The 25,608-nt window shown below is 33.6% G+C and overlaps 3 protein-coding genes and 1 long non-coding RNA gene across 7 annotated transcripts; 2 read left to right on the forward strand and 2 right to left on the reverse strand.

The window, feature by feature from the left end:
• Positions 1-2,994: 2,994 nt before the first annotated feature.
• LOC108838899 (uncharacterized) lies at positions 2,995-4,486 on the forward strand. Its single transcript, XM_056998341.1, has 2 exons — positions 2,995-3,151; positions 3,777-4,486. Exon 2 carries the CDS (start codon positions 3,796-3,798, stop codon positions 4,315-4,317), a length of 522 nt encoding a protein of 173 aa, XP_056854321.1. The 5' UTR covers positions 2,995-3,151; positions 3,777-3,795; the 3' UTR covers positions 4,318-4,486.
• A 3,736-nt stretch (positions 4,487-8,222) lies between these two features.
• On the reverse strand, positions 8,223-9,666 carry LOC130498893 (methionine aminopeptidase 1B, chloroplastic-like). 4 transcript variants are annotated; one of them, XM_056992701.1, is made up of 4 exons: positions 8,894-9,666; positions 8,751-8,792; positions 8,559-8,630; positions 8,223-8,450 (listed from the first exon to the last, which is right to left on the reverse strand). In XM_056992701.1, exons 1-4 carry the CDS (start codon positions 8,933-8,935, stop codon positions 8,355-8,357), a joined length of 252 nt encoding a protein of 83 aa, XP_056848681.1. In that variant the 5' UTR covers positions 8,936-9,666; the 3' UTR covers positions 8,223-8,354. The 4 variants fall into 4 exon arrangements, with proteins under 4 accessions (XP_056848681.1, XP_056848673.1, XP_056848675.1 ...); XM_056992693.1 differs by having other exon boundaries at positions 8,589-8,630; positions 8,856-9,662; XM_056992695.1 differs by having other exon boundaries at positions 8,223-8,443; positions 8,856-9,660.
• Positions 9,667-12,600: 2,934 nt separating this feature from the next.
• LOC108831277 (uncharacterized) lies at positions 12,601-13,821 on the reverse strand. The gene is made up of 4 exons (XR_001946330.2): positions 13,472-13,821; positions 12,964-13,142; positions 12,805-12,864; positions 12,601-12,715 (listed from the first exon to the last, which is right to left on the reverse strand). It is a non-coding gene; the product is annotated as an uncharacterized LOC108831277 (long non-coding RNA).
• Positions 13,822-22,725: 8,904 nt separating this feature from the next.
• On the forward strand, positions 22,726-24,606 carry LOC108831278 (flavonoid 3'-monooxygenase CYP75B137). Its single transcript, XM_018604836.2, has 2 exons — positions 22,726-23,701; positions 23,884-24,606. The coding sequence occupies exons 1-2, from the start codon at positions 22,775-22,777 to the stop codon at positions 24,505-24,507; spliced, it is 1,551 nt and encodes a 516-aa protein (XP_018460338.2). The 5' UTR covers positions 22,726-22,774; the 3' UTR covers positions 24,508-24,606.
• The last annotated feature ends 1,002 nt before the right edge of the window (positions 24,607-25,608 follow it).

The raw sequence follows: 25,608 nt of genomic DNA on the forward strand, positions 1-25,608 counted from the left end.
TAAGATTAATAAGATTAAATATAATGGCGATCAAAGCTCCCCGGCAACGGCGCCAAATTTGATAGTGCTCAAAATTACCCAGTAGAGCTTACTCTCTCAAATAAGAAGTACAGCTGTAGTACTTAGGGATCAAATCACGAGGAGTTAGGGAACCAATTAAATAAAATCTACTAATCAATCATAGGTGAAATTGGTTTATATGATGGAAATAAAAGTAACAATTCCTAAAATGAGCAAGGTAGTTGCTCTAACTAACAATATGATAGGTTGTTTAAATGTGATAAAGAGTGCTAGACATAGGGCTTTTATTCAGGAATGGAGATTATAACTTCTATCAATGCTTTAATAAGTTGTTTGTATGATATTATAGATCTCAGCCGCTTAACTCAAGTGATGTATCACTGGTTAAATAATCTAGATCTCTGGTCTCAACTGTCGTAATGTTGACACAGATAAAGAGTCGATCGATATCCTTTTGAGATATCGATCGATACACCTTTCGCAGCGCCGATCGATTCACCTGTCGGAATATCGATCGACGGCTTCTAGATATGCCTAGGCGCAAGCTGATAGTGAACACTAGGTCTCAAGGAGGAGCTGTCGCTCTTCTCAACGCTAGACAAGCTAGCTCAAATGGATAATTCAAGATAATCAAAGATCCTAGTGATCTATATTCTAGTTAGCTAATCTAGAACAAGCATAGGGTGCAATCCATTTGATGAGCACCACAAATTAGCAATTATAGTTTGGGGCTACTCCCACAAACCTATTTAAACCCTAGATCTAAAAAGTAGACTACTCAGACATAGCTAAGCAATTCATGACAATGGATAGATGAAAGAATGGCATAGATAGATGAAAGAATTGCATAGATAGATGAAAGAATTGCATAGATAGATGAAAGAATTGCATAGATAGAAATAAGTAGAAATACAAAAGGAGATGAGAAATCTCTCCAATCTCTCAAAACAATATAAAACTCTAGTCTCTCTCTCACACTCTCTGCTTTTCTCTTGAGTTGTCAAAAGCTTGCTTCTTTCGAAGGTTGCCGTCAAAAAACACTTAGCAGGAATATTTAAGCATTTCCATTAGGTTAAAAACTCGTCTGGGGCAATCTCGTAATTTGATGAAGTCTTGGTGAAGTAGTCGGCTAAACCATTTTGTCCTCGATATCGATCGACAACACTGATGTGTATCGATCGATTATAATCTTCTAGTACGCGGATCTTCTCAGTTACATTGATCGACAACTCTGGATGAGTATCGATCGATTATAATCGCAATGTTGACTTCCGACTTGGTCTTAAATGGTCAACTCGGGTATATCATCTCTTGTTCTCCAAAATGCTCCAAAAACATCATTTTCTCACGAAATGCTCATGAACCTGAAAACATACCTAACAGGTTAGAAAACAGATTAAATATATAATAAAATACTAGTATACCATGGTTAAAAACGGGTAAAATCCATGGTATATCACAGTATACCAAACGCATTACAAGCCCTAGACGGTTATGGCATTCAGGGGGAGTGTTGTAAACCAGATGGTTTAAGGACTGCTCATAACCAGATGATCGAGGTTATATTTAACCGAGATTATATTAAACCAATCATATATTAATGGATTGGGCCTTTAGTTTATTTCTAATACATGGCCGACTTCTCTTAATGTTTAAGAGAGTCTCACATTGCTTATGAGACTTGTAATATACGGCATAAGCTCCATATATAAGGAGCCTTTTGTCTTTGATATTGAATAACACAATCACTCCTTTCACAAACAAAGCCTATGCGGCTCTCTCTCTCTCTCTCTCTCTCTCTCTCTCTCTCTCTCTCTCTCTCTCTCTCTCTCTCTCTCTCTCTCTCTCTCTCTCTCTCTTTCTCTCTCTCTAGTTCGATTTGTTCCAAGCAAGAACACTAGGATTAGAATACAATTTACCAATTTTTCCTATTTTATATCAAAATAGTATGCTATAGAAGCAGTAGCAGTATGCTATAGAAGCAGTATGCTGCAGAAGCTGTATGCTCTCATTAAAACTTTTAATAAGATGATTGGTAGAGCAGTAGCAGTATACAATTTTAATTTTTTTATAAAAGTTATTATATAATATATTTATTTTAAAATAATATATATTAACTATATATATATATATATATATATATTTAATTATAATATATATATATATATATATATATTTAATTATAATATATATATATATATATATTAACAAATTAATATTAATAATATATTTGTTATTAAAAATAATGAATCTTAATTAATAACATAAACTAAATTTTAAATCTGAAATATTATTATTACAAAATAAATGTAAAATTTATTTAAAATATAAATTTATTTTTGGATATAAAATAATTTTGAATATTAATAAATAAAATAAATAAAATATAAATTTAATTTTGGATATAAAAATTTTGAATATTATTAACTAAATAAATAAATTATTATTATATATATTATATATATTAATATATAAAAGAGATATAATTAATTTATTTTATTTACTAATTTCAAAAATTATATTTATATAAAAATAAAATTTACAATTAAAATATCTATTTTTAAAATAATATTTCACATTTAAAATATAATATAATTTATATAATTAAATTATATATTAAATGTGAAATACTATTTTTAAAAATATTTATATTTTAGATTTATTTTAGAAATCAAAATTTCATTTTCTGCATATAAAAATAATTTTATGATATTATTAAATCAAATAAATGTACTAATTATTTATTTTTTCTTAAATTTATAAACTATAAATGCAAATATTTTTCCAAAAGCTTCATATGAGAGCATTTGCCAGAGAGCATTTGGAAAGCATTAACATTTAGTAAATGCTTTTCTAAATGCTTTTATAACAAATGTTGATTGGATAATGTAGAGCATAATGCTAATGGTAATGATCTACCAATCAAGGCCTTATTGTAATTTCTGTTTACAGTTAACCCAAAAAATAGCATTAGGGCCTTATAAGCCCACTAGAATAAGTTGGGTTCAATTTTTTTTTGTCGTATCGCACGCAGTTCGTTCCTTTTCACAGCTTTTTCGAGAGGAGAGGATCGCCATCGCCGTCGCCGTCGCCGTTCGCCTAATCCTTCTCGATCTTTTCCTCCTATCAGGTTATCGTCTCCGTCCACACACGCATGATCTTTGTTTTCTCGCATCAATTTTTTGATGCTTGGTGTAAAGATTCTAGGGTTCTTTGCCCCCTTTTATGATTACATATTATCCGTTTTTGTTTCGGCGCCGAGAAGTTGTTACCTTCCATTTTAGGAATCTCGATAGGTGGTAGCTACGAAGTGAATTGCAATTTTCTGTAACACTTGAAGAGATTATCGAATCAACATATGTATAGCTCATTTCTTGGCAATGTATCTGGAAGTGTCTTTGTATGCGAAAATCATTTAGCTTTCTTACCTCTTTATCTCAATGTTCCTCTTATTTGAATTTGAAACAGTACCAGAAATGATGAAACTAAGCTTTACATAGTCTAAAGTTTTGAGTATTTATATTATTTAACTAAACGGACCAATGCAGAAACTTTCATATCTGTTTGCTTTCGGCTTTCTATGTTTTGTGTGTTCATCGATTTCAAGATCTTGAATTGCTATAAATACTAGGAGTTGAAACTGTTATTGACTAAGTCTCATTGTTTACATCTTCACTTAGCATTAGATTCTGAAGATATACTGTTTATTACTAAGTTAGTGTGATGTGTTTCTTGATGTGAATTTCATCTTCCAGGTTGTTCAAACTCATTAAAATGGGCGATTACACAATTCAGATAAGTTCAAGGCTGATCAATCAGTTAGCTGAAGGCGACAATCAACCAAAGAGGAAGGCGAAGAAAACCAAACCCAAAGTGTCACCTCAGAGCAAGGCAGACCAAGCGAAAACACACCACCATGCAGAGAAACCAAAGCCAATGGCAGAACCACCGACGCAGTCACCACCATTCTTCTTCCCAGTACCGCAACAAGCAGCAGCAAACACGGAGCTGGAATCGATAAAGTCCGTTTTGAAAGAGGGTGAGAAGGTTCTTGAGAAAGTGGAGAGACAAGAAAGGAGCATTGTTCATGAAGTGGCCGAGAGAGCCAATGATCTGAGGGAGAAAGAGTTTAAGATCCCGGAACCGAAACCAATGCCTTGCTCTTCGGATCACGAAGCATGGAAGAAATGCTACGAGGAGAATGTTGGCAACCCTTTGAAATGTAGCGGTCTGGTTATGAGATTCCAGGATTGCGCGCGCCTGTTCAGACAGCAAGTGAGTTCTAAGCAAACGTAGAGACAACAAAGATTCGAAAAAACATGAGATAAGAAGAGAATGAGATGAATGTTCAGAAGAATTGAACTTGTTTCCTTTTTTATCACTCGAATCACAAAAAAATGAAGAACAAATAAGCAGAATCTGTGATTATATTCATGAGATCTAATCTGTAAAATTGAATTCTTTAGCTGTCGTTTTCTGATTTTTTTTTGGAATGAATGTGGGTTAAATTCCACTTGACTTTCGCTAATTTCTGAAGTGTTTTTCTGACACTTTTCATATAGATTAAGAAAATATGATTGAGTGAAAAAATATATTTATATTAGAGAATTACCCTTGCATAGTCTTAAAAAGGTTTTTACACAAATATAGTCTTTAAAATTTACAATTACCAAAATGTTTTATTAAAGAAGTGATATACATTTATATTCATAGAGTTAACTAATCTAATATAGACTTGAAGGTTTAAAGTTATAGTTAAAGGGTGGAGTTTTGTGGTGGGTTTAAAATTTTGAAAAAAATAATAATAATAGTTTCAAAAAGCATTTTCAAATTCCAAAAAAAAGAAAAATTTGAAAAAATCAAAAAATCTAAAAAATCTAAAAAAAAAAATAAAAAAAAATTAGAAAAAAAATTCAATATGTCATTCGAAACTTAAAAAATATTTTTTTAATTAATTTATTAATTTATTTCTATTTTATATATAGGGTACATGGATCTTTTACCTCTTTAGTGAAAATATTTAGTCATTTTGCTCCTTGAGGGTTCTTTAATAAAATTATTTATAAAATTAATGCATTTTCAAAATTAAAAGTAAAATTAAATTAGAATTTTTAAATGACACTTTCCTGAAATAAGAAAAAATATTCGAAAATAACACTCTAGGAAACATAGAAGTGTTAAAATTTATGAGATTAATTTTATTCAAAAAGGTTGTAGCCTTGTAGGTGAAAAAATATATTTAAAGCCGTTAACCAGGAGAAAGACTTGGAGTCTATTTTGTTATTTGTATATGGATTTTAATAACAAAACAACTCAACTAAAAATTAATCGAAAAAATAATCTTTTAATCAATTTTCGATGTCAAAATTATCATTATATATCTGGCACCTTCAATTTAAAATACTGTAATGATGGTGACAAACTTAAAGATTTGTATGTTAAGGGCATAATGCTGAAAATTTAACGGATAAGGTTTTTCCTATTCAAAAATACTTAGAAGATTTTATCAGTAAAAACTATTAATTATTTTAAAAACTTCTATTGTCACTTTGAATTTTTAAAAAAATATAATCTATTTATAAATCTTTAAAATAATTTATAAATTATTATACATTACTTTAGGTTGTTGTGTTATTCACTCATGTATTTTAATAGAGTTTAAGTTCAAATATATTCACCATTATTCATATGATGATTTTAAATTTTATTTTGAAATCTATTTTTATTGGATAAAGTATTTATATATCTGATTCAAATCCTATGTTATACTACATTTGACTCACATAGGAAACGACATATCTTTAATGGTTGTTGTTTCCGTTTCTATCACTTGAAAAGATGGTAATGAGAGATTTCATCATAGGCGGAATCGATAGAACTAGAATCGGAGATATAGAAGAAGAATCTATATATGGAAGAAGAACAAAGAGAAAGAGGAAAACGGAAAACGGAAAAAGGAAAAAGGAAAGAAAGAAAAAAAAATGTCGCAGAGAACAAAGAAAAAGAGAAAACGAGAAAAGAAAAAAATGGGAAAAGAAAAAAAAACTGTCGACATACCTTTTCTGTTATTAGGGTTAGGAGAAAATTTGGAAATTACTTAATTCCTGAATTAAAATTTAGAGGGAATTTCATATATACACTTTGTTAAGTACCATTTTTCATATATACACTTAGAATGAAGATATTTTTAAAAATACATAAATCATTAATAGACAAAAGACAAAAATAGTCCTACCAAAATTCTAACTTAATTACACATTTTCTCTCTCGGCATGCGATGAGATTGACGATGGTGATAGCGATGAGATCCAGTGACGACGGCGACGGCGACGAGATCGACGGCGACGAGATCGAGACGACGGCGACGAGATCGAGCCAGGACAATTAGATCGATTGTATCCTCTCTCCTGAAGCAAACTGAGCGACTACGGCGACGATCGACATAACCAATGACTCGTCGATAGTTGGACTGGCGATGCAGATTCCATCTTCAGGAGTTGTTGTTGGGAAAAGCAGAATCAAGAGCACTCCTGGATCTGGTGAGGCTCTCTTGAGGGGTCAGGTCAAGAATCTGTTGCAGAAGGTTGAAGAAGAAGAAGCACATCTTATTAAAAAGATATCAGTTGAATCTCGTCCCTTCATCCATCTCGCTACTTCTCCCATGGGACTTCTCGCTCCGACTTCGGCCAACACCCCCACAAGTTATCGATGGAGTGCAGATTGTTATCACATCTCCCGTTGTTTGAGGACAGCTCAGAGCAGCAGCAGCATCATCTCAGGTAAGCATTATCAAAGATTTATTTTGATTGTCCACATAGCTTCGATTGTGTTTCCCCAATGCACTTCTAATGTTCTTCGACTCGTATTCACCAAATTAATCAACTTTCTACCAATTTTGTTTCTTATTAAAGAACATCATTCTCTTATAGTTTTTTTATAAAGCCTTATAAAAAGGTATAATTGAGCATTGAGATGATTGAGCATTGAGAGATACTTGGGGTCTCTGTTGATGTTGTGAGTTGCTATCATTTTGTCTGTCAGATACCTAGGCCATTGTCACAGTTGGATTAGTAGAAAATTCTTGCTACGCCAAGACGCAAGTTGGAACAGGCGAATACTGTGGGTTGAGATGGTCAAGAGAACCAGATGAGGTGGAAGTAGTTATGAGTGGAATCTCGAAGCTACTGGTCTCTCAGTTCATTAACCTTCAGTCTGGTTCTCAGAATAAAACTATTGATGTATGTTTATAAAGGTTTATAAAACCAATCATATAGATATATGAAAATGTTTTGTATATAAATCATTTATAAGAGTTTATAAAACCATTTATGAAGCATCTATAAATTGTATAGGAGCTTATAAAACCTCGTATCAACCAAGTTTATAAAACACATATAGATATTTATATAACTATAGTTCTGAAAAGAGTTGTTTGGAGGGGTATGAGCAAGAGATTCTCCATTCTTTACAATGGAAAATAGCTGAAGAACAGCAAAAAATCTAGCAGTAGCAGCGGTCTATCATCCAATGACTCCAGCAGGCCTGCTACTTCCAAGGCTTCAAGCCAGGACAATTTTTGCTGTCTCTTAATGGAAGACGTGATCCGCTTCCTTATAATGGTTTATAAAACAATTAAGACTTTATAAGAGTTTATAAAATTAAGCTATAAGGCTTTCTAAATAAATTATTAACGTATACTTCATTTATAAGAGTTTATAAAGTCAGTCTATAAGGCTTTACAAGGATTATAAATAATTTATAAATGTTTATAAATCATTTTTAAAGATTTAGAAATCATTTATAAACCCTTATATATCAATAGTATATATATATTCCTATAAATGATTTATAAACCTTTATAAAATCATTTTTAAAGTACAACTCGATGGTTTATAAGTCTTTATAAAAAGTTTTAAAACAAGAGTTGATGACTTATAAGTCTTTATAAACAGTTTTAAAACAAGAGTTGATGATTTATAAGTCTATAAAAAAAAATTTAAACAAGAGTTGGTCGCACAAATCTATAAGAACTTATAAATGTGTGTAACTTGAGAATTCTTGTGAGGGATGCTAGAAAGAATGAGTATAAGCAACTCAAAAATAATTTATGAAAGTTTTAAACTGATTTATAAGAGTTTATAAATTGTTTTTATGATTTTTTTGTCAACTGAATGATAAGTGTTTATGAAGTAATTTATAAAGGTTTATAAACTGATTTATAATGGCTTATAAACTGATTTTTCAGAGATACAGCCCTGCAAAATATTCAAACTCCATACTTAGACATTAAATTTTTGTTTACTTTTGGTGGAAAAGCAAAAGCACGGTATCTATCAGTTGAACACCAAGCACATGCACAAGCTGATTTTCTTGAAGCTTGCTCCATCTTTACAAACGGCTATTCCTTTCTCCAAGCATTCCTCTGTAACCTTCCAGAACAATAAACCAACAACAATTAGCACACTAAACAGAATCCATTTATTATTAACAATGCAGAGAAAACACAATGAGAACAAAAGAAAAAAAAGAAAACTAACCTGTACAAGTTGTTTAAAACCTTCACTTACTTCTCCACAGAAGAAAGTTCTTGATGTATCTCCATGGTAACCCTGTTGCAGTTTCAAAATCCACAAATTTTAATATGATTCGATGTCTCAAGCTTTAGTGACTTAAAACAGCGTGTAAGTAAAACTTTCTACAGAGAAGTGAAAGAAGCCAAAAAGACTTACATCCAAGTAAACCGTGACATCGATGTTTATTATATCTCCACTCTACAATAAGATACAACAGTGAGTGGTAAACATATAAAATCCATTAAAAAGCACAATCCAAACCCGTAGCTGGCGAGAATCTGGTATCCCATGACACATACACTCGTTAACTGAAGTACAAACACTTTTAGGGAATCCAACATGCCGTTGACTTCGTCGTCCCGGATCGATCAGCGGCGGAGTCACTGACAACATCCTTCTTCTGCTTCTCCGGTGGTCTCAATTTGATAACTTCAACCGGTTCTGAAAACAAATTGTAAACCGGATTTACTCTGACCCCCAAAAAAAATCCTCGATCCGAATCTACCAAATCTCCGCCTCTTCCGTTGCAGTTCCCAAGGTAGAGAACAGTGAGAGAGAGAGAGAGAGAGAGAGAGAGAGAGAGAGAGAGAGAGAGAGAGAGAGAGAGAGAGAGAGAGAGAGAGAGAGAGAGAGAGAGAGAGAGAGAGAGAGAGAGAGAGAGAGAGAGAGAGAGAGAGAGAGAGAGAGAGAGAGAGAAGTGGAGAAAAAGAGAGAGATAGAAAGAGAGAGTGCTTCCATGGAATCTGAACCAACGGTTGCTGCCTCTGCACCACCACTGCCACCAGCAGCCACCGATGATCTCCAATCGAGCAACGCATCGTCCTCCCCAGCCGACGCCGCCGCGCGTCTGATCCACACCGTAGAGCAGCGGCAACAGCATCTCCTCGACAAGACGGTCCCTCACAATGGAGAAGGAGAACAGAATCATGTCCACATCTGCTACAATTGTATAACTATTCAAGGGTACAATTGTATTTTGACCATTAAAAATTTGGTAGTATAGTTGGTTAGTGTATAATTGAAAAGTGGTACAAGAGAAATGGTATTTGTGGCAATTTCCCTAAAATTTATGCATTAAAATTACCAGTCAATAATTTATAAAATTGTAACATGATCATAATTTCATTTCTGTCAAAAAGATCATGATTTCATTTGTTGTTAATATCATTTAATATATTTTCAAAAGTTATTTTCTATGAATTATCTAAACAAAATTGCTCCCACAACTTTAACTGTATATTTGGTAATTAATTTGTTTACATAAAAGTTATTTATAAATATATAGATATTATTTGTTATAATATATACATATATATATATATATATATATATATATATATATGTATATTTTCTTTATTATTATATATTTATTTTATTTTATCTTATATATTTAATTAAATTTACAAAAATTATTAATATTACTGATATCCATAATATTTATTGTAAACAATAATACTATAATTTATATAAAATTTTATTAGTTAATCTTTTAAAAAAATAAAGTAACTCATGTTTACATAAAACTCACTATATAATCTATCACATAATTTTTAGTACAAGTTACATCAAACTATATTTTTTATTGTAATTCAATTTTAATATTATATATCACCAATCAGAACCATTGTTTTGGATAAATGAAAGATGTAATTTAGGTAAAAATTGTATGATACTACCGTTCACAAATTATCAAAGAATGACAAAGAATGATAACGTTTATCTTTATATTAGCACTCCATGATCACATGTTTTGTAGACAAGGACTACATATAAATTTTCTTTAAAAAAAAACCTTCCGACCAACCGCCACCGCCCGAGATCAGCAAACAATAATCAATAAAACTTTCATTTAGATCTAACATTGGACTTCCTCATCAATACAACAACGTGAACATGAAACTTACAGGTATTCGGTCTTTAGTGAAGTTCCAGGATGTGAAAATTATTGAAAATATTCCATTGAACCGAATCTATGATATATGGTGTTTTAGACATCTTGTACATATGTTTTCTAATTGGTTTTCAAGTGTTTATCGAGTTTTTCTAGTTCTTTTCGAGTCATTATAGGTCTGGAGTTGCTTTGGATGGGAGATGAACCAATTGAAACAAAAGAGACACAAAATAGTGCAGTTTGAAGATTTTCACGCAGAGTAGTCTGATGGATGTTCCCGATCGAGCGGAGCACCCGAGTCCATGTTCCAACGGCAGAGATGTTTAAGAAAACTACAAGTTATCTCGGGGTTTATCCTAATTATCTTCTTTTTCTCTCTAGACCAGCAGGAACCTTTAAATTATTCTCTTCATCTTTTATATTGTTATTCTATGCTATTTTTGAGAGAGAAACCATACTCCAGAGTTTTCATCATTGATATTTGCTAGTTTGTAAAGGGAGAAGGTCATCTCTCTCGAGTTAGAGAAGAACCCCCTGAACCCTCTTTGTTTTTGTTATCATTATGCAGTATTATTCAGTATCAATCTCTGTGTTTTCTCTGTCCATAGTTGAGTAGTCAGCTTGCTTAGTCTAGGGTGTTAGGGTGTTTAGATCCATGAGATAAATACAAATAAGTACTATTATTGTGATTGTCTCCATTAATAGTTACACTTATTGCCTGCTTTTAACTAACCGTTAATGTTTGAAATCAGGTTTAATCTAATCAATCAAAAGTGCTTAGGTTGGTAGAAACAACATGAATGTGCAACATATCCCTAACTAGCGAAAATAGATGTTAAGGCAGCTTGTGAACAAATCGAATCCAAGCTTAATGTTTCCCTTCATATTCTAATCCAAACGACAATTTAGGTGTTAGAATTGCTTGATAAAAGGTGAGATTCCACGAGAGTGGATCGATCTATATGTGTATTTTGAGTTCTAGATTTTTTTTAATTGTTTCTTGAGTAGTTAGTTGGCTGATGATCGTTTGACACCCAATCCTTCACCCTAGGCTAGCATTCTTAATCTTGTGAACCCCTAAACCAATCTGTTACTTGTTTATTTTGCTTCTTTAAACTCAAAACCCTATATTGTTTTAGCTAAGTATTGATCACATAAAGATAAAGTGTAAACTGATCTTCTAGAATTGAATCTCAAATACTACATTTACACTGTTAGCTTGCAGTAGTAAAACACTCAATTTTAGTGTATCAATCCAGCTGGCTGACTCAGATGGATGACACTTCACAAATATTAGAAAATATATGGTTAAATATAGATATCAAGTGGTACGAGTTTATCCTGACAAAGAAAAAACACCACAAGAGTATGGACCCACAATTGATCCTTTGAAAGCGTTTTGCTGGAAGGTTAGCTGTCTACCAAAAATCAAGCATAGCAAGCTAAGAAAAATTTGTGAACAAGAGGAATTTAATGTGGTATGTGCTGTATCAGATGTGGAGCAATAGATGAATCAATAAATCATGTGTTTTTTGAATGTCAATCGGCTATACAGGTTTGAGTACTATCGAAGATTCCATCGAATCTAGCCATCTTTTCTACAAAATCAGTTTTTGGAATATAGACCATCTTTTTGAGAATTTCTCTCAGAAAGGAAAGGGAAGAAATATGATAATATATATTTTGTGAGTAGAATCTTATGAAATCTGTAGCTTAAATGGTGGTTGAGTGTACTTTATGATTGATATCACCGGAAACACGCAAATCGGACTACAGTCGTGGCAAATTGATGTTATTCGGCCAATAAATCGGAAGTTTGAAAAAACTCAAAGTTTTCATGGTTTTTATTAGGCATGCGATTTCGGTTTTCCGAAACCGAACCGAACCAAAACGTCGGTTTTTGGTTAACCGGAATTTTGAAAATCAATTCCGAAACAAACTGATTTAAATTTCAATTAATTTCCGAAAATAATCGATTTTAAAATTATTTGCTAAATAACCAATTTTTTGGTTATTTTTGGTTACTTTCGGTTTTTTCGGTTATCTTCGGTTTTCTAGATACTTGTTATTTTCGGTTATGACCTGAAAAGTCCATATTTATCAGCAAAATAAACATAAAAAAACCAACATCTATCTTGTTCATCCTTTCTCAATCTACGAAAAAGATCAAACATTCTGAATATATGAAAACAATAAAAAATTAATGTCACCATGAAGCTTGAACTCCAACCTGCAACTTATTGAAGTCAGAAATCAGTGAAAAAAACAGAACAATAATGCAAAAAAGAACACAACGCAGTTGAGGCAAAAGAACATTACCTCTACTTCTAATGAGAAGTTTCTCATGGAATTTGTCGATTATCCATCGTCTTGTCCTGTCTAGAGAAACAGATAAAGAACACTATTAACATAAGAGAATCAAACCCACAAAACAAAAACTAAACTTTAAGACAAATCAGATTCAAGGGCAGACAATACCTCTGGTTCCTTGTCGAAGAGCCTTGGCGACACGAAAGGGAGTTTTTATGCCTTCACAATTGATATCCACACGAAGACCTTGTAGTATAACTTTGACAGCTTCATGGATCGCTATTGTCTCTAGTTGTAGCTCGAAAGCAAGCTCAACGAAACCAAGTAGGGCATCATTGTTTCACAACCTGATAATAGGATGGAAAAATCAAGTTAGAGAAAGACAGAGTATCGACAGACAAACACAAGACAATCATAATCGACTAAACCTTCTTCGACCTGAACCCACCCTTAACGTCTAACCCAAATCGATTTTGACGAAAACCCTATATCTCAAATCCATCCGAACTCATATTCAATCTAAAGTAAACACTAAAAACACTCTCACACTGATAATCAACCCATCATTCAAGCCAAATCATAAACTCCTAACTGATTTCGACAGAAACCCTAACTCCCAAATCAATCCCAAACTCAAAAAAATACACAGAACTAGAGAAGAGAGTGAAGAAACTACCTTGTGCTCGAAGAGATATGAGAATCAGATGAAGAAGACGAGGTTTCTTAGGTTAAGAATCCGACAGAAGCAGCGGCTCGAGTTCGAGGACGACAAATAGAAACTGATTAGGTTTGTTTAGGTTTAAAGTTATATATAGCTAGGTTAAATTTCGGTTAACCAAACGGTTATCATGAACCAAACCGAACCGAGGCAATAACCGAACATATTTTGAACAGCTTCCGATTGGTTTGCTCTTGAGAACCGAACAAAAACCGAATTTCATAATGTTCGGTTCGGTCCGGTTCAGACCATTCGGTTCGGGTCAGAATCCCAGGCCTAGTTTTTATGATTGATATCGCATATATGTCTTAGATCAGATGTATTTTCATTAAAACTTGCATGAAAAATGAGAAAGATCGGTGAAATCGAAAAAACAAAAAATAGAAAAGCTGCTGGAGGTTACAGAAATCTCGCAGAGAGAGAGAGGTAGAAGATAATGTCATTTTTGTCTTTTTTAATTCATTTAACGTAATTTTTTGAAAAAATTAACAAAACAAGCCACTGCTAGTTTCGAATCCGGGTTCAGACGTGTGTAACCAGCGCCTATAACCTCCAGGCTACGTCAGAACAATACTAACAACCACATAACCAATATATATATACCTAGTTACAGATATAAATGCTCATAATTATGCCCCGGTTATAATCCCCATATAATCTCCGGTTAATTGATTCCACGCTAGGTCTTACCCAACCGCACGCGTAGTGCTTAACGAGTTTTTGAACATCCCCTAATACTATACTGAGTCCGCCTCTGTCTGGCCCCTAAAAAGCTGAGAAAAGAAATTAATAAGGTCGAAATAGCACAAGAAATTGTGTTTCACGATGTAGACAAGATATATTATCTCAAGACTATTTTTGAGCTCTTTAGGGTCCTGATAATTTGTTAGCAAAAAACACAATCCTGATGTCGTCTAGCAATCAATCTTGCCACACAAAGTCTTTTTTCCTGACTGGGTCCACGAAGAGAGTTTTTTATGGCCTTAAAAAAGTTTCAAAATTTGTGATTTTAGTTTTTATGATTTGAAAAGATTTTTTTCTTATGATATTTTGAGCTAACGTCCAGTAAAACTTTCTCAATAAGTTCAAGAAATCAACTTTCAAAAAGTTTATGGCCTCAGCTTCTGTTTTTTTTCATATGCTCTTAGAAGAGTTTATTCATTTTAACATTTGATATGATTTGATTTTCAATAGGGATTTAGATGATTTCAATAAGTTGCAGATATTTAATTGATTTTTGTTAAATTATTCTAGATATTTTTTTGTCTTGAAAATTCTAGATATCACCTAAAAATTATGAAATTTGGGTTTTAATTTTTATTTAACTAAAAAGTTATATCCAAACATCCTAAAATCACCTAAAAGTTTTAAAACTCCACAACTTAAAATAACTTTAATAACAGTGGATTTCAGAGTATTTTACGAAACGTCAAGTTCAATAACATTAAATTTTAGATGAGTTTTTAAAATTTATGTTTGAATAACAATGATTTGTCATTTTAATACAAATCACCTAAAATTCTTTAAGGTCTTGATAATTTGTTAGCAAAAAAACAATCCTGATTTTGTCTAGCAATCAATCTTGCCGGCAAAAGGAAATAGTGGGTTACTAGAGTTTCAGGCAAAAGGAAACACGATGTCGTGGCAAGGTAGACGAGGTAAAGGAAAGGGAGCTGTAATGGTCAGATGCCGACTGGATCGTGCACTAGCCAACGAGGAATGGCACACTCTTTTTCCGGCTTCTTATACGGAATATCTTGGATTGATAGGATCAGATCATCGACCGATTATTGCTTTTCTTGAGGACAAAATCCGCAAACGAAAAGGACAATTCCGGTTCGATAAAAGTTGGATCGGAGAGGAGGGTCTATTGGAATCGATTGCCTCGGGTTGGACGGGTCCTGGTAATGGAATTGCTGTGAATCTTGTCTCAAAAATTAACAACTGTAGACATGAAATAGCGGCCTGGAGAAAGAATAATCCACCATATGGGAAGGAAAAAATTACAGATCTTCAGAAAGCCTTAGAAGAGGTGCAAACGGATGATTCTACGTCTCAAGAGGAAATATTTGAATTCTCGAAGAAATTGCAGGATGCATATAAGGATGAGGAGGAATATTGGCACCAAAAAAGCCAGAATATGTGGTATTCATCGGGGGACCTAAACACGGAATTCTATCATGCGTTGACAAGGCAGAGACGGGTTCGCAATAGGATAGTCGGACTATATGATGACTCAGGGAGTTGGATAACCGATGAAAATGGAGTGGAGAAGGTGGCGGTGGACTATTTTGGAGGGTTATTCACGTCCACCTCTCCTACAGATTTTGATAATTTTCTGGAGGAAGTAAAACCATCTATTTCTTCACATATGAACCAACGCCTTTTACGGGTTGCAACAGAGGAGGAGGTAAAACATGCTTTGTTTAAGATGCATCCGGAGAAAGCTCCAGGACCAGATGGAATGACAGCATTATTTTCCAAGTTTCTTGGAATATTGTTAAGGATGATCTGGTTGAATTGGTGAATCAATTTTTAAGCACGGGAGATATGGACTCAAGGCTGAATCTTACTAATATTTGTATGATTCCAAAGACGGAAAGGCCTACGAAGATGACAGAAATGAGACCTATTAGTCTCTGCAATGTGGGATATAAGATTATATCCAAGGTACTTTGCGAGAGATTGAAGCCTTGCCTCCCAGGACTTATTTCGGAAACGCAATCAGCTTTTGTACCGGGGAGATTAATCTCTGACAATATACTGATTGCCCAGGAAATGTTTCACGGGTTAAGGACAAATAAATCTTGTCAAAATAAGTATATGGCGATTAAGACGGATATGAATAAGGCATATGATAGGGTGGAATGGAGTTTTATTCAGGCTTTACTCAATAAATTGGGTTTTGATCCTCTTTGGACGAAATTAATGATGGAATGTATATCTTCGGTCCAGTATCGAGTACTGCTAAATGGCCAACCAAAAGGACTCATAGTTCCCCAGCGGGGTCTTAGGCAAGGGGATCCACTGTCGCCCTATCTGTTTATTTTGTGTACGGAAGCTCTAATTGCGAATATTAAGAAAGCGGAACAAGGAAAACAGTTAACAGGGTTGAAAGTGGCGAGAGCTTGTCCACCGGTGTCTCATCTACTCTTTGCAGATGATAGTCTTTTCTTTTGTAAGGCGCAAAAGGAGGAATGCGAAACTATTCTTAGGGTTCTAAAGGACTATGAGGCAGTGTCCGGACAATTGATCAATTTTCAAAAATCATCTATACAATTTGGACACAAGATTGAGGAATCGACGAGACAGGAAATGAGAGATATATTAGGGATTCAGAATATTGGAGGTATGGGATCTTACTTGGGACTACCAGAAAATATGGGTGGATCAGAGGTACAAGTATTTGGTTTTGTTCAGGATCGGGTAGATTCCAGAATCAATGGGTGGACTTTTAGGTTCTTTACTAAAGGAGGAAAAGAAGTGGTTATTAAGTCAGTGGTAACGGCATTACCAAACCATGTAATGTCCTGCTACCGATTGCCAAAAACAACAGTAAAGAAATTGACGAGCACAGTTGCAAAGTTCTGGTGGAGTCCGGGGGGAAGTACTAAGGGCATGCACTGGAAATCATGGGATAAAGTGTGTATTCCCAAAGATGAAGGGGGATTGGGGTTTAAAGATGTTATGGATTTCAATACGGCGATGCTGGGAAAGCAACTTTGGCGCCTAATGACTAAACCGAATACTCTATTTTCTAGAGTATTTAAAGGACGGTATTTCAGAAACGCCTCACCTCTGGAACCGATCCGTTCATACTCCCCATCATATGGCTGGAGGAGTATTATATCAGCTAGATCTCTGGTTAGCAAAGGACTAATTAAAAGGGTGGGAACAGGGTCTTCTATCTCAGTATGGAATGACCCTTGGCTCCCAACCACTCGCCCGAGACCAGCAAACAAAAATCATCATAACTTGTTACCGGACCTTACAGTGGACTCTCTCATTATTCCAGGTACTAGGACTTGGAATTCACAGGCAATCAGGGAATTGGTAGACCCATTGGATGCGAAAATAATTGAGAGTATCCCCATTAGTCGGACGACTATCGAAGATAAGGAAGGTTGGCATTTTACTAAAAATGGAAAATACACAGTCAAATCGGGCTACGAAGTGGAAAGGGTCTATCCCGACAATGGGTTAAAATCGCAATTCTATGGACCAACAGTAGATGCCTTGAAAGCTTATTGTTGGAAAGTGAAATGTCCGCCGAAGATAAAACATTTCTTATGGCAGATTATCTCAGGTTGCGTTGCGGTAAAAAAGAATCTCAAAGCAAGAGGATTTAAAGGAGATATTGGTTGTGATAGATGTGGACATGATGAGGAGTCTTTGAATCATGTGTTCTTCGACTGCCCTCCAGCACGGCAAGTTTGGGCGCTATCAACGATTCCGACTAATCCAGAAATTTTTCCATCGAACTCTCTATTCACAAATATGGATTACTTATTTTGGCGAGTATTACCGACACTTAAGGATCATCAATTCGCATGGATTTTATGGTATATTTGGAAAGCAAGGAACAATAAGGTATTTAGTAATTTGGACGTTGACGCAAGGGATACACTAACGCTGGCTGAATCTGAATCTAGTTTGTGGGCTGCGGCACAAGAGGCAAATATAAGGAGATCTATAGCACCACAAGTACACCAAATTCCCATAATTCCAGGGCGATGGTGTTTTACGGATGGCTCATGGAAGGAAAACGAATCATTCTCGGGACAAGGGTGGTTTAGTACGCTCGAAGGATTTACGGGTTTGATGGGGGCTCGAAATGTTCGGGCTACTCTATCTCCACTACACGCGGAGGTAGAGGCTTTAATTTGGGCAATGGAATGTATGAAGAACTTACGTCAGTATCAGGTTACGTTTGCAACGGATTGCTCTCAGTTGGTGAAGATGGTTTCAGAACCAGAAGAGTGGCCAGCCTTTACAAGTTATCTGGAAGATATTAAGAGATTACAAGACAGTTTCTCGAGCTCACAGATATCCATGTACCACGGACGGAGAATTTAAAGGCGGATCGTCTAGCGCGCAGTGCCAGACAGCAATCGTCTTTCGTCGTTCATATGGATGCAGAGTTCCCAGCTTGGTCCGCAGAATCTATATGAGTCTGTGTGTTTGATGACAAAAAAAAAAAATCAATCTTGCCACACAAAGTCTCTTTTCATAACTGGGACCACGGAAAGAGTTTTTTATGGCCTTAAAAAAGTTTCAAAATTTGTGATTTTAATTTTTATGATTTGAAAAGATTTTTTCTTATGATATTTTGAGATAACGTTTGGTAAAACTTTCTCAATAAGTTCAAGAAAGGGAAAATGGCTTATTCCCCTACGAACTAGTTGTTTCCGGCTTTTCCACACACGAACTTTTAAGCCATGCCAAAAACTACACGAACAATGGAAATATTGCTTATTTTCTTGTGAACTAATTATTTCCAGCTTTTTCACACATAAATTTTTAAACTTTGCCAAAAACTACATGAACTACGCTATTTTTTGAATTACATACACAAACTATCAATTTTAAGCTAATTCTCCTAAAATCGTAAATTGTGTTATTTAAACATTAGCTTAGTTTATGACAGGTGGATAGCCGATTTAATTTGGGTTGATAAAAAAGATAATACATCGTTTTGTTCTTATTTTTTTATTTTTGTCAACTGCTCTTCTTCTTCAAAAATCGTTTTACTCTTATCAGTTGGGAATAAAATCTATTATTTTGTAAAAGATCAAACGTTTTATATGATGCATAAAAAAGAAGAGCAACAACATAGTGGATTGGTAAACTAGTAGTTGCTGCTCTTCTTTCTTTATGCATCATGTAAAACATTTAATCTTCTACAAAATAATAAATTTTATTTCCAATTGATGATGAAGAGTAAAGCGATTTTTGAAGAAGAAAAGCAGTTGCCGAAAAGAAAAAGAAAAAGAAAACAAAACAAAACGATGTATCATCCTTTTTATTAACCCAAATTAAACCGATTATCCACCTGTCATAAAATAAGTTAATGTTTAAATAACACAATTCACGATTTTAGAAGAATTAGCTTAAAATTGATAGTTTGTGTATGTAATTCAAAAAATAGTATAGTTCATGTGGTTTTTGGCAAAGTTTAAAATTTTGTGTGTGAAAAAGCTTGAAATAATTAGTTTATAACAGAATAATCAATATTTTTGTTGTTCGTGTGGTTTTTGACATGGCTTAAAAGTTCATGTGTAAAAAAGCCGGACACAACTAGTTCGTAGGGAAATAAGCCATTTTCCCGTTCAAGAAATGAAAAAGTTTATGGCCTCAGCTTCTGTTTTTTTTTCATATGCTTTTAGAGGAGTTTATTCAATTTAACATTTGATATAGTTTAATTTTTAATGGAGTTTAGATGATTTCAATAAGTTACAGATATTTAATTGATTTTTGTTAAACTACTCTAGATATTATCTTTTTTCTTCATGAAAATTCTAGATATCACCTAAAATTATGAAATTTGAGTTTTAATTTTTTTTAACTAAAAAATTCTAGCCAAACACCCTAAAATCATATGAAAATTTTAAAACACCACAACTTAAAATATTTTTAATAACAATGAATTTCAGAGTATTTTACGAAATATCAAGTTCAATAACATTGAATTTTAGATGAGTTTTTAAAATTTATATTTGAATAACAATGGTTTGTCATTTTAATACAAATCACCTAAAATTCTTTAAGGTCTTCATAATTTGTTAGAAAAAAAAACAATCCTGATGTCATCTAGCAATCAATCTTGCCACACAAAGTCTCTTTTCCTGACTGGGACCACGCAAAGAGTTTTTTTATGGCCTTAAAAAGTTTCAAAATTTGTGATTTTAATTTTTATGATTTGAAAAGATTTTTTCGTATGATATTTTGAGATAACGTCCGGTAAAACTTTCTCAATAAGTTCATGAAATGAAAAAAGTTTATGGCCTCAGCTTCTGTTTTTTTCATATGTTCTTAGAGGAGTTTATTTAATTTAACATTTGATATGATTTGATTTTCAGTGGGAGTTTAAATGATTTCAATAAGTTACAGATATTTAATTGATTTTTGTTAAACTACTCTAGATATATTTTTTTGTCACGAAAATTCTAGATATCACCTAAAAACTATGAAATTTGAGTTTTATTTTTTTTTTAACTAAAAAAATCAATCAAAACACCCTAAAATCATCTAAAATTTTTAAAACTCCACAACTTAAAATATCTTTAATAACAATGGATTTCAGAGTATTTTACGAAAATCAAGTTCAATAACATTGAATTATTTTTTTAAATTCATATTTGAATAACAATGTTTGTCATTTTAATACAAATCACCTAAAACTCTCAGTTGAATACATCCCCCCTAATCTGTTTTGTATTTCTTTTACCAACTTTTGTATTAAAAAAGTTAAAGGAAAAACAAAAGTCTTTTGTATTTACAGCCTTTTTCATGCTTTGGTAATTTGTGATTTTCAGATGTAGTATTTTTTTTCTTCATTTAGTTATGAAAAATTTGAAAATTTAAAAGATGTTTTTGTAACTATATACAAAACAACTTTTGATAATAATAAAAATATTACATAAATATTATCCGTTCATATGTTGTTTTACAATATACGGTCAAATTATTATTCAAATATAAAATGGTCAAGGCAAGTAATTTGGAATAAAATAACCAACATAAAATAAGAAATTTGCCAAACCAGAACCAAAAATATATTCCTCTAGTATACTCCATCTGTTTCATAATGAATGTCATTCTAATATTTTATTTTTGTTACACAAAAAATGTCACTTTATAATTTCAATGCAAATTATATTTACTTTCAGCTGAAAAATAATTGCAAACTGCATTGATTTTATAAATAATTTTATTTATCTCAAATACTATTGGCTAAAGATGGTGTAATTATAACAAGTTACATATATTTCCGTCACTTTCTTAATTTGTGTGAAAATGTCAAAATAATACTTATTTAGAAACGAAATGAGTAGTATACAACCAACCTAAATTTATCTCTTTAGTATAATTGTTTTAGCAAAACCCCAGTCTAACCATTACTTTATCATTTAACAATTTAAAAATCATTTTTATACATCAATTAAAAAATGAATTCGACCCAGGAAAACAAATTATTATAATTAAAAGCACACTAAAAAGGAAAATCCCCAAATCACACTAAAAGAAGCAAGAGATAATTTCGACTTTTTCCTTTTAAAGATAATCACATAAATACGTTTTCGGAAATAAAAAAGTTTCCATATATTTTTAGAATAAATCATAACAGAACTTGCCATATTTTCAAAAAATTATTCTTATTTATAGAATGTAACTTCTTCATTGTGTTAAAGTACAACTAATTTGTAAACATATCCTATTAATTGTTTGAATTGTTTTTAGATTTCATATAAATAAGACATTAGAATTAATTATAAAAGTAGAAGATGCATTCAGAAAAAAATGTAGCTATTTTTAATATTCGTAGACTTTGCATTCTTCATATTTAATTTTTTATTTAAAAGTAGATTATTTATTTTAGCAAAAGTATATCATTGATTATAGCGAAAATAGAATAATTTGTTTTACCTAGAATTCATTTTTCACATACCATTTTTCGAAGGTGACATTTTTCTATCCGTAGAACATAATTAGAAATTTTAATTCAACAGCCAGTATCTGTATACTGGTATGAAAATAAATTGTTTATATTTTATATTTTTTATGATTCAAAAACTATTTATATTAAGTTGGATAAATGAAAATGGTAATTAAGACAAAATATGACAAAAATATATTATACTAAATGGACAAATATGCTGTTTTTTTGTTTCATTTTGATAAATTTCCCAAAAGAGTCTTTATGAAAATATTTTGAAATTTTAGTTAGAAAATCAGAAATTGTATTTTGACCTCAAAATTATCAGGCAGCATCAATAAATAATTTTTTTTTGGAAAAGAAACTTTATTTCTTGCAGCTTAGTTGAGAAACTTGGCAAGTTCTGTAATCATTGTAAATAAATTCTTCGAGTCTGATCCAATCAAATATATATTCATATCCACTAAATATTATATTAAATTATCTTGTTAATTGTAATACGATAGTGAAAGGTGAGATGGTCCAATCAAATATATTTTCATATCCACTAAAACATTATATTAGTCTTGACAATCTCATAGTTCCAACGAACAGCTGTAAAAACAATGTCTCTGATATCAGATCTCTTCACCGACAGCACAACCAATGTTACTCCTTACGCAATTCTCATCCTCACTGCTATCCTTACGGTTCTCTGGTTACTCTTCAAACGCTCGCCGCAACCGCCTCTACCGCCTGGACCGAGAGGCCTACCTATTGTCGGAAACCTCCCGTTTCTTGACCCGGACCTTCACACCTACTTCACAAACCTGTCTCATGAACATGGTCCAATCTTCAAACTCAATCTTGGCTCAAAACTAACTGTTGTTGTCAACTCTCCATCGCTGGCTCGAGAGATCTTCAAAGATCAAGACATCAACTTCTCAAACCATGACGTCCCACTCACGGCTAGAATCGTTACCTATGGTGGCCTCGACCTTGTTTGGTTACCATACGGTGCCGAATGGAGGATGCTTCGAAAAGTTTGTGTTCTCAAGCTTCTTAGCCGCAAAACTTTAGATTCCTTCTACGAGCTTCGACGCAAAGAAATCCGAGAAAGAACGAGATTTTTATACGAGAAAAGTCAAGAAGGATCGGCGGTGAACGTCGGAGACCAGTTGTTCTTGACGATGATGAATCTAACGATGAATATGTTATGGGGAGGGTCGGTGAAAGCAGAGGATATGGAGAGTGTTGGAACAGAGTTTAAAGGAGTGATTTCTGAGATAACTAGGCTTTTGGGTGAGCCTAATGTTTCTGATTTCTTTCCATGGCTAGCGAGGTTTGATCTTCAAGGGCTTGTGAAGAAGATGCGTGTGTCTGCTCACGAGCTCGATGCCATATTTGATAGAGCCATCGACCAGATGCATAAACTAAGAAGTAGCGACGATGGTGAATGCAAAGACTTTTTGCAACATATGATGAAGTTAAAGGACCAAGAAGTCGACTCGGAGGTTCCCATTACGGTTAACCATGTCAAAGCCGTACTCGCGGTAATTAATGGTTTCAGTTTCATTGTTTCATATCAAATATAATTATATATATGTTACTTTGTTCATGAGAGTGATTTGGTATTATAGCTCTTTAATTACCAAAAATAGAATATAAATGTTCGTGGTTTTTAGTTCATAAGAGTGATTTAAATAAAGTGTTTGTTAATACTGTATATGTTTAGGATATGGTGGTTGGTGGTACTGATACATCTACAAACACAATTGAGTTTGCCATGGCCGAGCTTATAAGTAACCCAGAGTTGATGAAGAGAGCGCAACAAGAGCTAGACGAAGTTGTAGGAAAAGAAAACACTGTTGAAGAATCGCACATCACTAGACTTCCGTACATACTAGCCATCATGAAGGAAACACTTAGACTTCACCCGACCATTCCTTTGTTAGTCCCTCATCGTCCAACTGAAACTGTGGTGGTGGGAGGTTACACCATTCCTAAAGACACCAAGGTCTTCATCAATGTTTGGTCTATTCAAAGAGACCCAAACGTGTGGGAGAACCCGACCGAGTTTTGTCCCGAGAGGTTTCTTGATAATAAATCTTGTGATTTTAGTGGAACCGATTACAGCTTTCTTCCGTTTGGATCAGGCAGGAGAATTTGTGCCGGTATAGCACTTGCTGAGAGGATGGTTTTGTACACTCTCGCCACACTATTACACTCGTTTGACTGGGAGATTCCAGAAGGAAAAATGTTGGGTTTGGAAGAGAAGTTTGGAATTGTTTTGAAGCTCAAGACCTCTCTTGTTGCCTTGCCCGTTCCGAGGTTGTCCAATTCGAATCTTTATCTATAAGAGCTAAGATTTACATTTAGTAATTCATATATTATACCACCAGTTACTATTTGTAATGCACAACAAATATGGCATTAAGAAAGATCTCTCTTTAGCAAATCACCATCTTTAAATTTGGAAACAAAGAAACTGAAGATCAATGTTCTAAAATGCGTTGACGCTCGTTATGTGGCAGATAAATTTCTAGCGCATAAAGCGGATAAATTTCTAAAGCATAAAGCAGATGCCTAAACGGAGTTTAAATTTATGTGCTATGCCTAAACGGAGTTTAAACAGATATGTTTTTTTATATAAAATATAAATATGAACGATTATGGGATGCTAAAACTCCTTTGTTTAGATAATCAATTGTCATGGGTTGGTGAAAGAGGAAGAAGTATATTGGATTATAGAATAATTGGACCGGTTTCCTTTCGTTGGTTCATTGTATTTAATTGAGAATTGCTTTAGTTCGGTTTAATCTTATACTTGTATATAAACATTGTATAGCTGACCGTTAACACTTAATGAAAATATCTTCATTTTGTAACAAACTATCTCTTCTTCATCCTCTGAATCTGAGATCATAATATGGTATCAGAGCCATCGAGCTCTTCTTCCGCGTGATTCGCCGTCCGATCTCGACTTCTCCGATCAACCTATCGACGAATCCTCCTCACCGATGGTTGCGATGAAGAAAATCACTCGAAAATATGCTCGTACGAGAGCTTCTACAAGCTCAGCTCGCAATCCAGCTCGGATCTCCTCTCGGACCGGTTCAGATGACGACTCTCCTCCGCCTTCTCCTCCGATCGTTGCAACTCCTCCGATCGGAGCTCCTCCACCATTTCCCGTACCGAACTCGACAGATCCAACTCAATCTCCTCTCTATATGCATAACGCTGATCATCCCGGTTTGCAACTCATCTCTATTCATTTAGAAGGATCTAACTATGATGATTGGAATGCTGCTATGCGTATTGCGTTAGATGCGAAGAACAAAATAGGATTTATTGATGGATCATTGACTCGTCCTGATATCTCAGATCCTACTTTTCGTATGTGATCTAGATGCAACAGTATGGTAAAATCGTGGATCCTAAACTCGGTTTCTTAACAGAT

The sequence above is a fragment of the Raphanus sativus genome, chromosome 2, assembly GCF_000801105.2.
Source record: "Raphanus sativus cultivar WK10039 chromosome 2, ASM80110v3, whole genome shotgun sequence".
Lineage (NCBI taxonomy): Eukaryota > Viridiplantae > Streptophyta > Magnoliopsida > Brassicales > Brassicaceae > Raphanus > Raphanus sativus.

Coding starts and splice junctions, on each gene's coding strand:
- LOC108838899 (XM_056998341.1), top strand. CDS start 3,796: ATGGGCGATTACACAATTCAGATAAGTTCAAGGCTGATCAATCAGTTA.
- LOC130498893 (XM_056992688.1), bottom strand. CDS start 8,987: ATGTTGTCAGTGACTCCGCCGCTGATCGATCCGGGACGACGAAGTCAA. Junction 8,631..8,750: donor ATGTCACGGTTTACTTGGAT/GTAAGTCTTTTT, acceptor AAACTGCAACAG/GGTTACCATGGAGATACATC. Junction 8,451..8,558: donor GTTTTAAACAACTTGTACAG/GTTAGTTTTCTT, acceptor TTGTTCTGGAAG/GTTACAGAGGAATGCTTGGA.
- LOC108831278 (XM_018604836.2), top strand. CDS start 22,775: ATGTCTCTGATATCAGATCTCTTCACCGACAGCACAACCAATGTTACT. Junction 23,702..23,883: donor ATGTCAAAGCCGTACTCGCG/GTAATTAATGGT, acceptor GTATATGTTTAG/GATATGGTGGTTGGTGGTAC.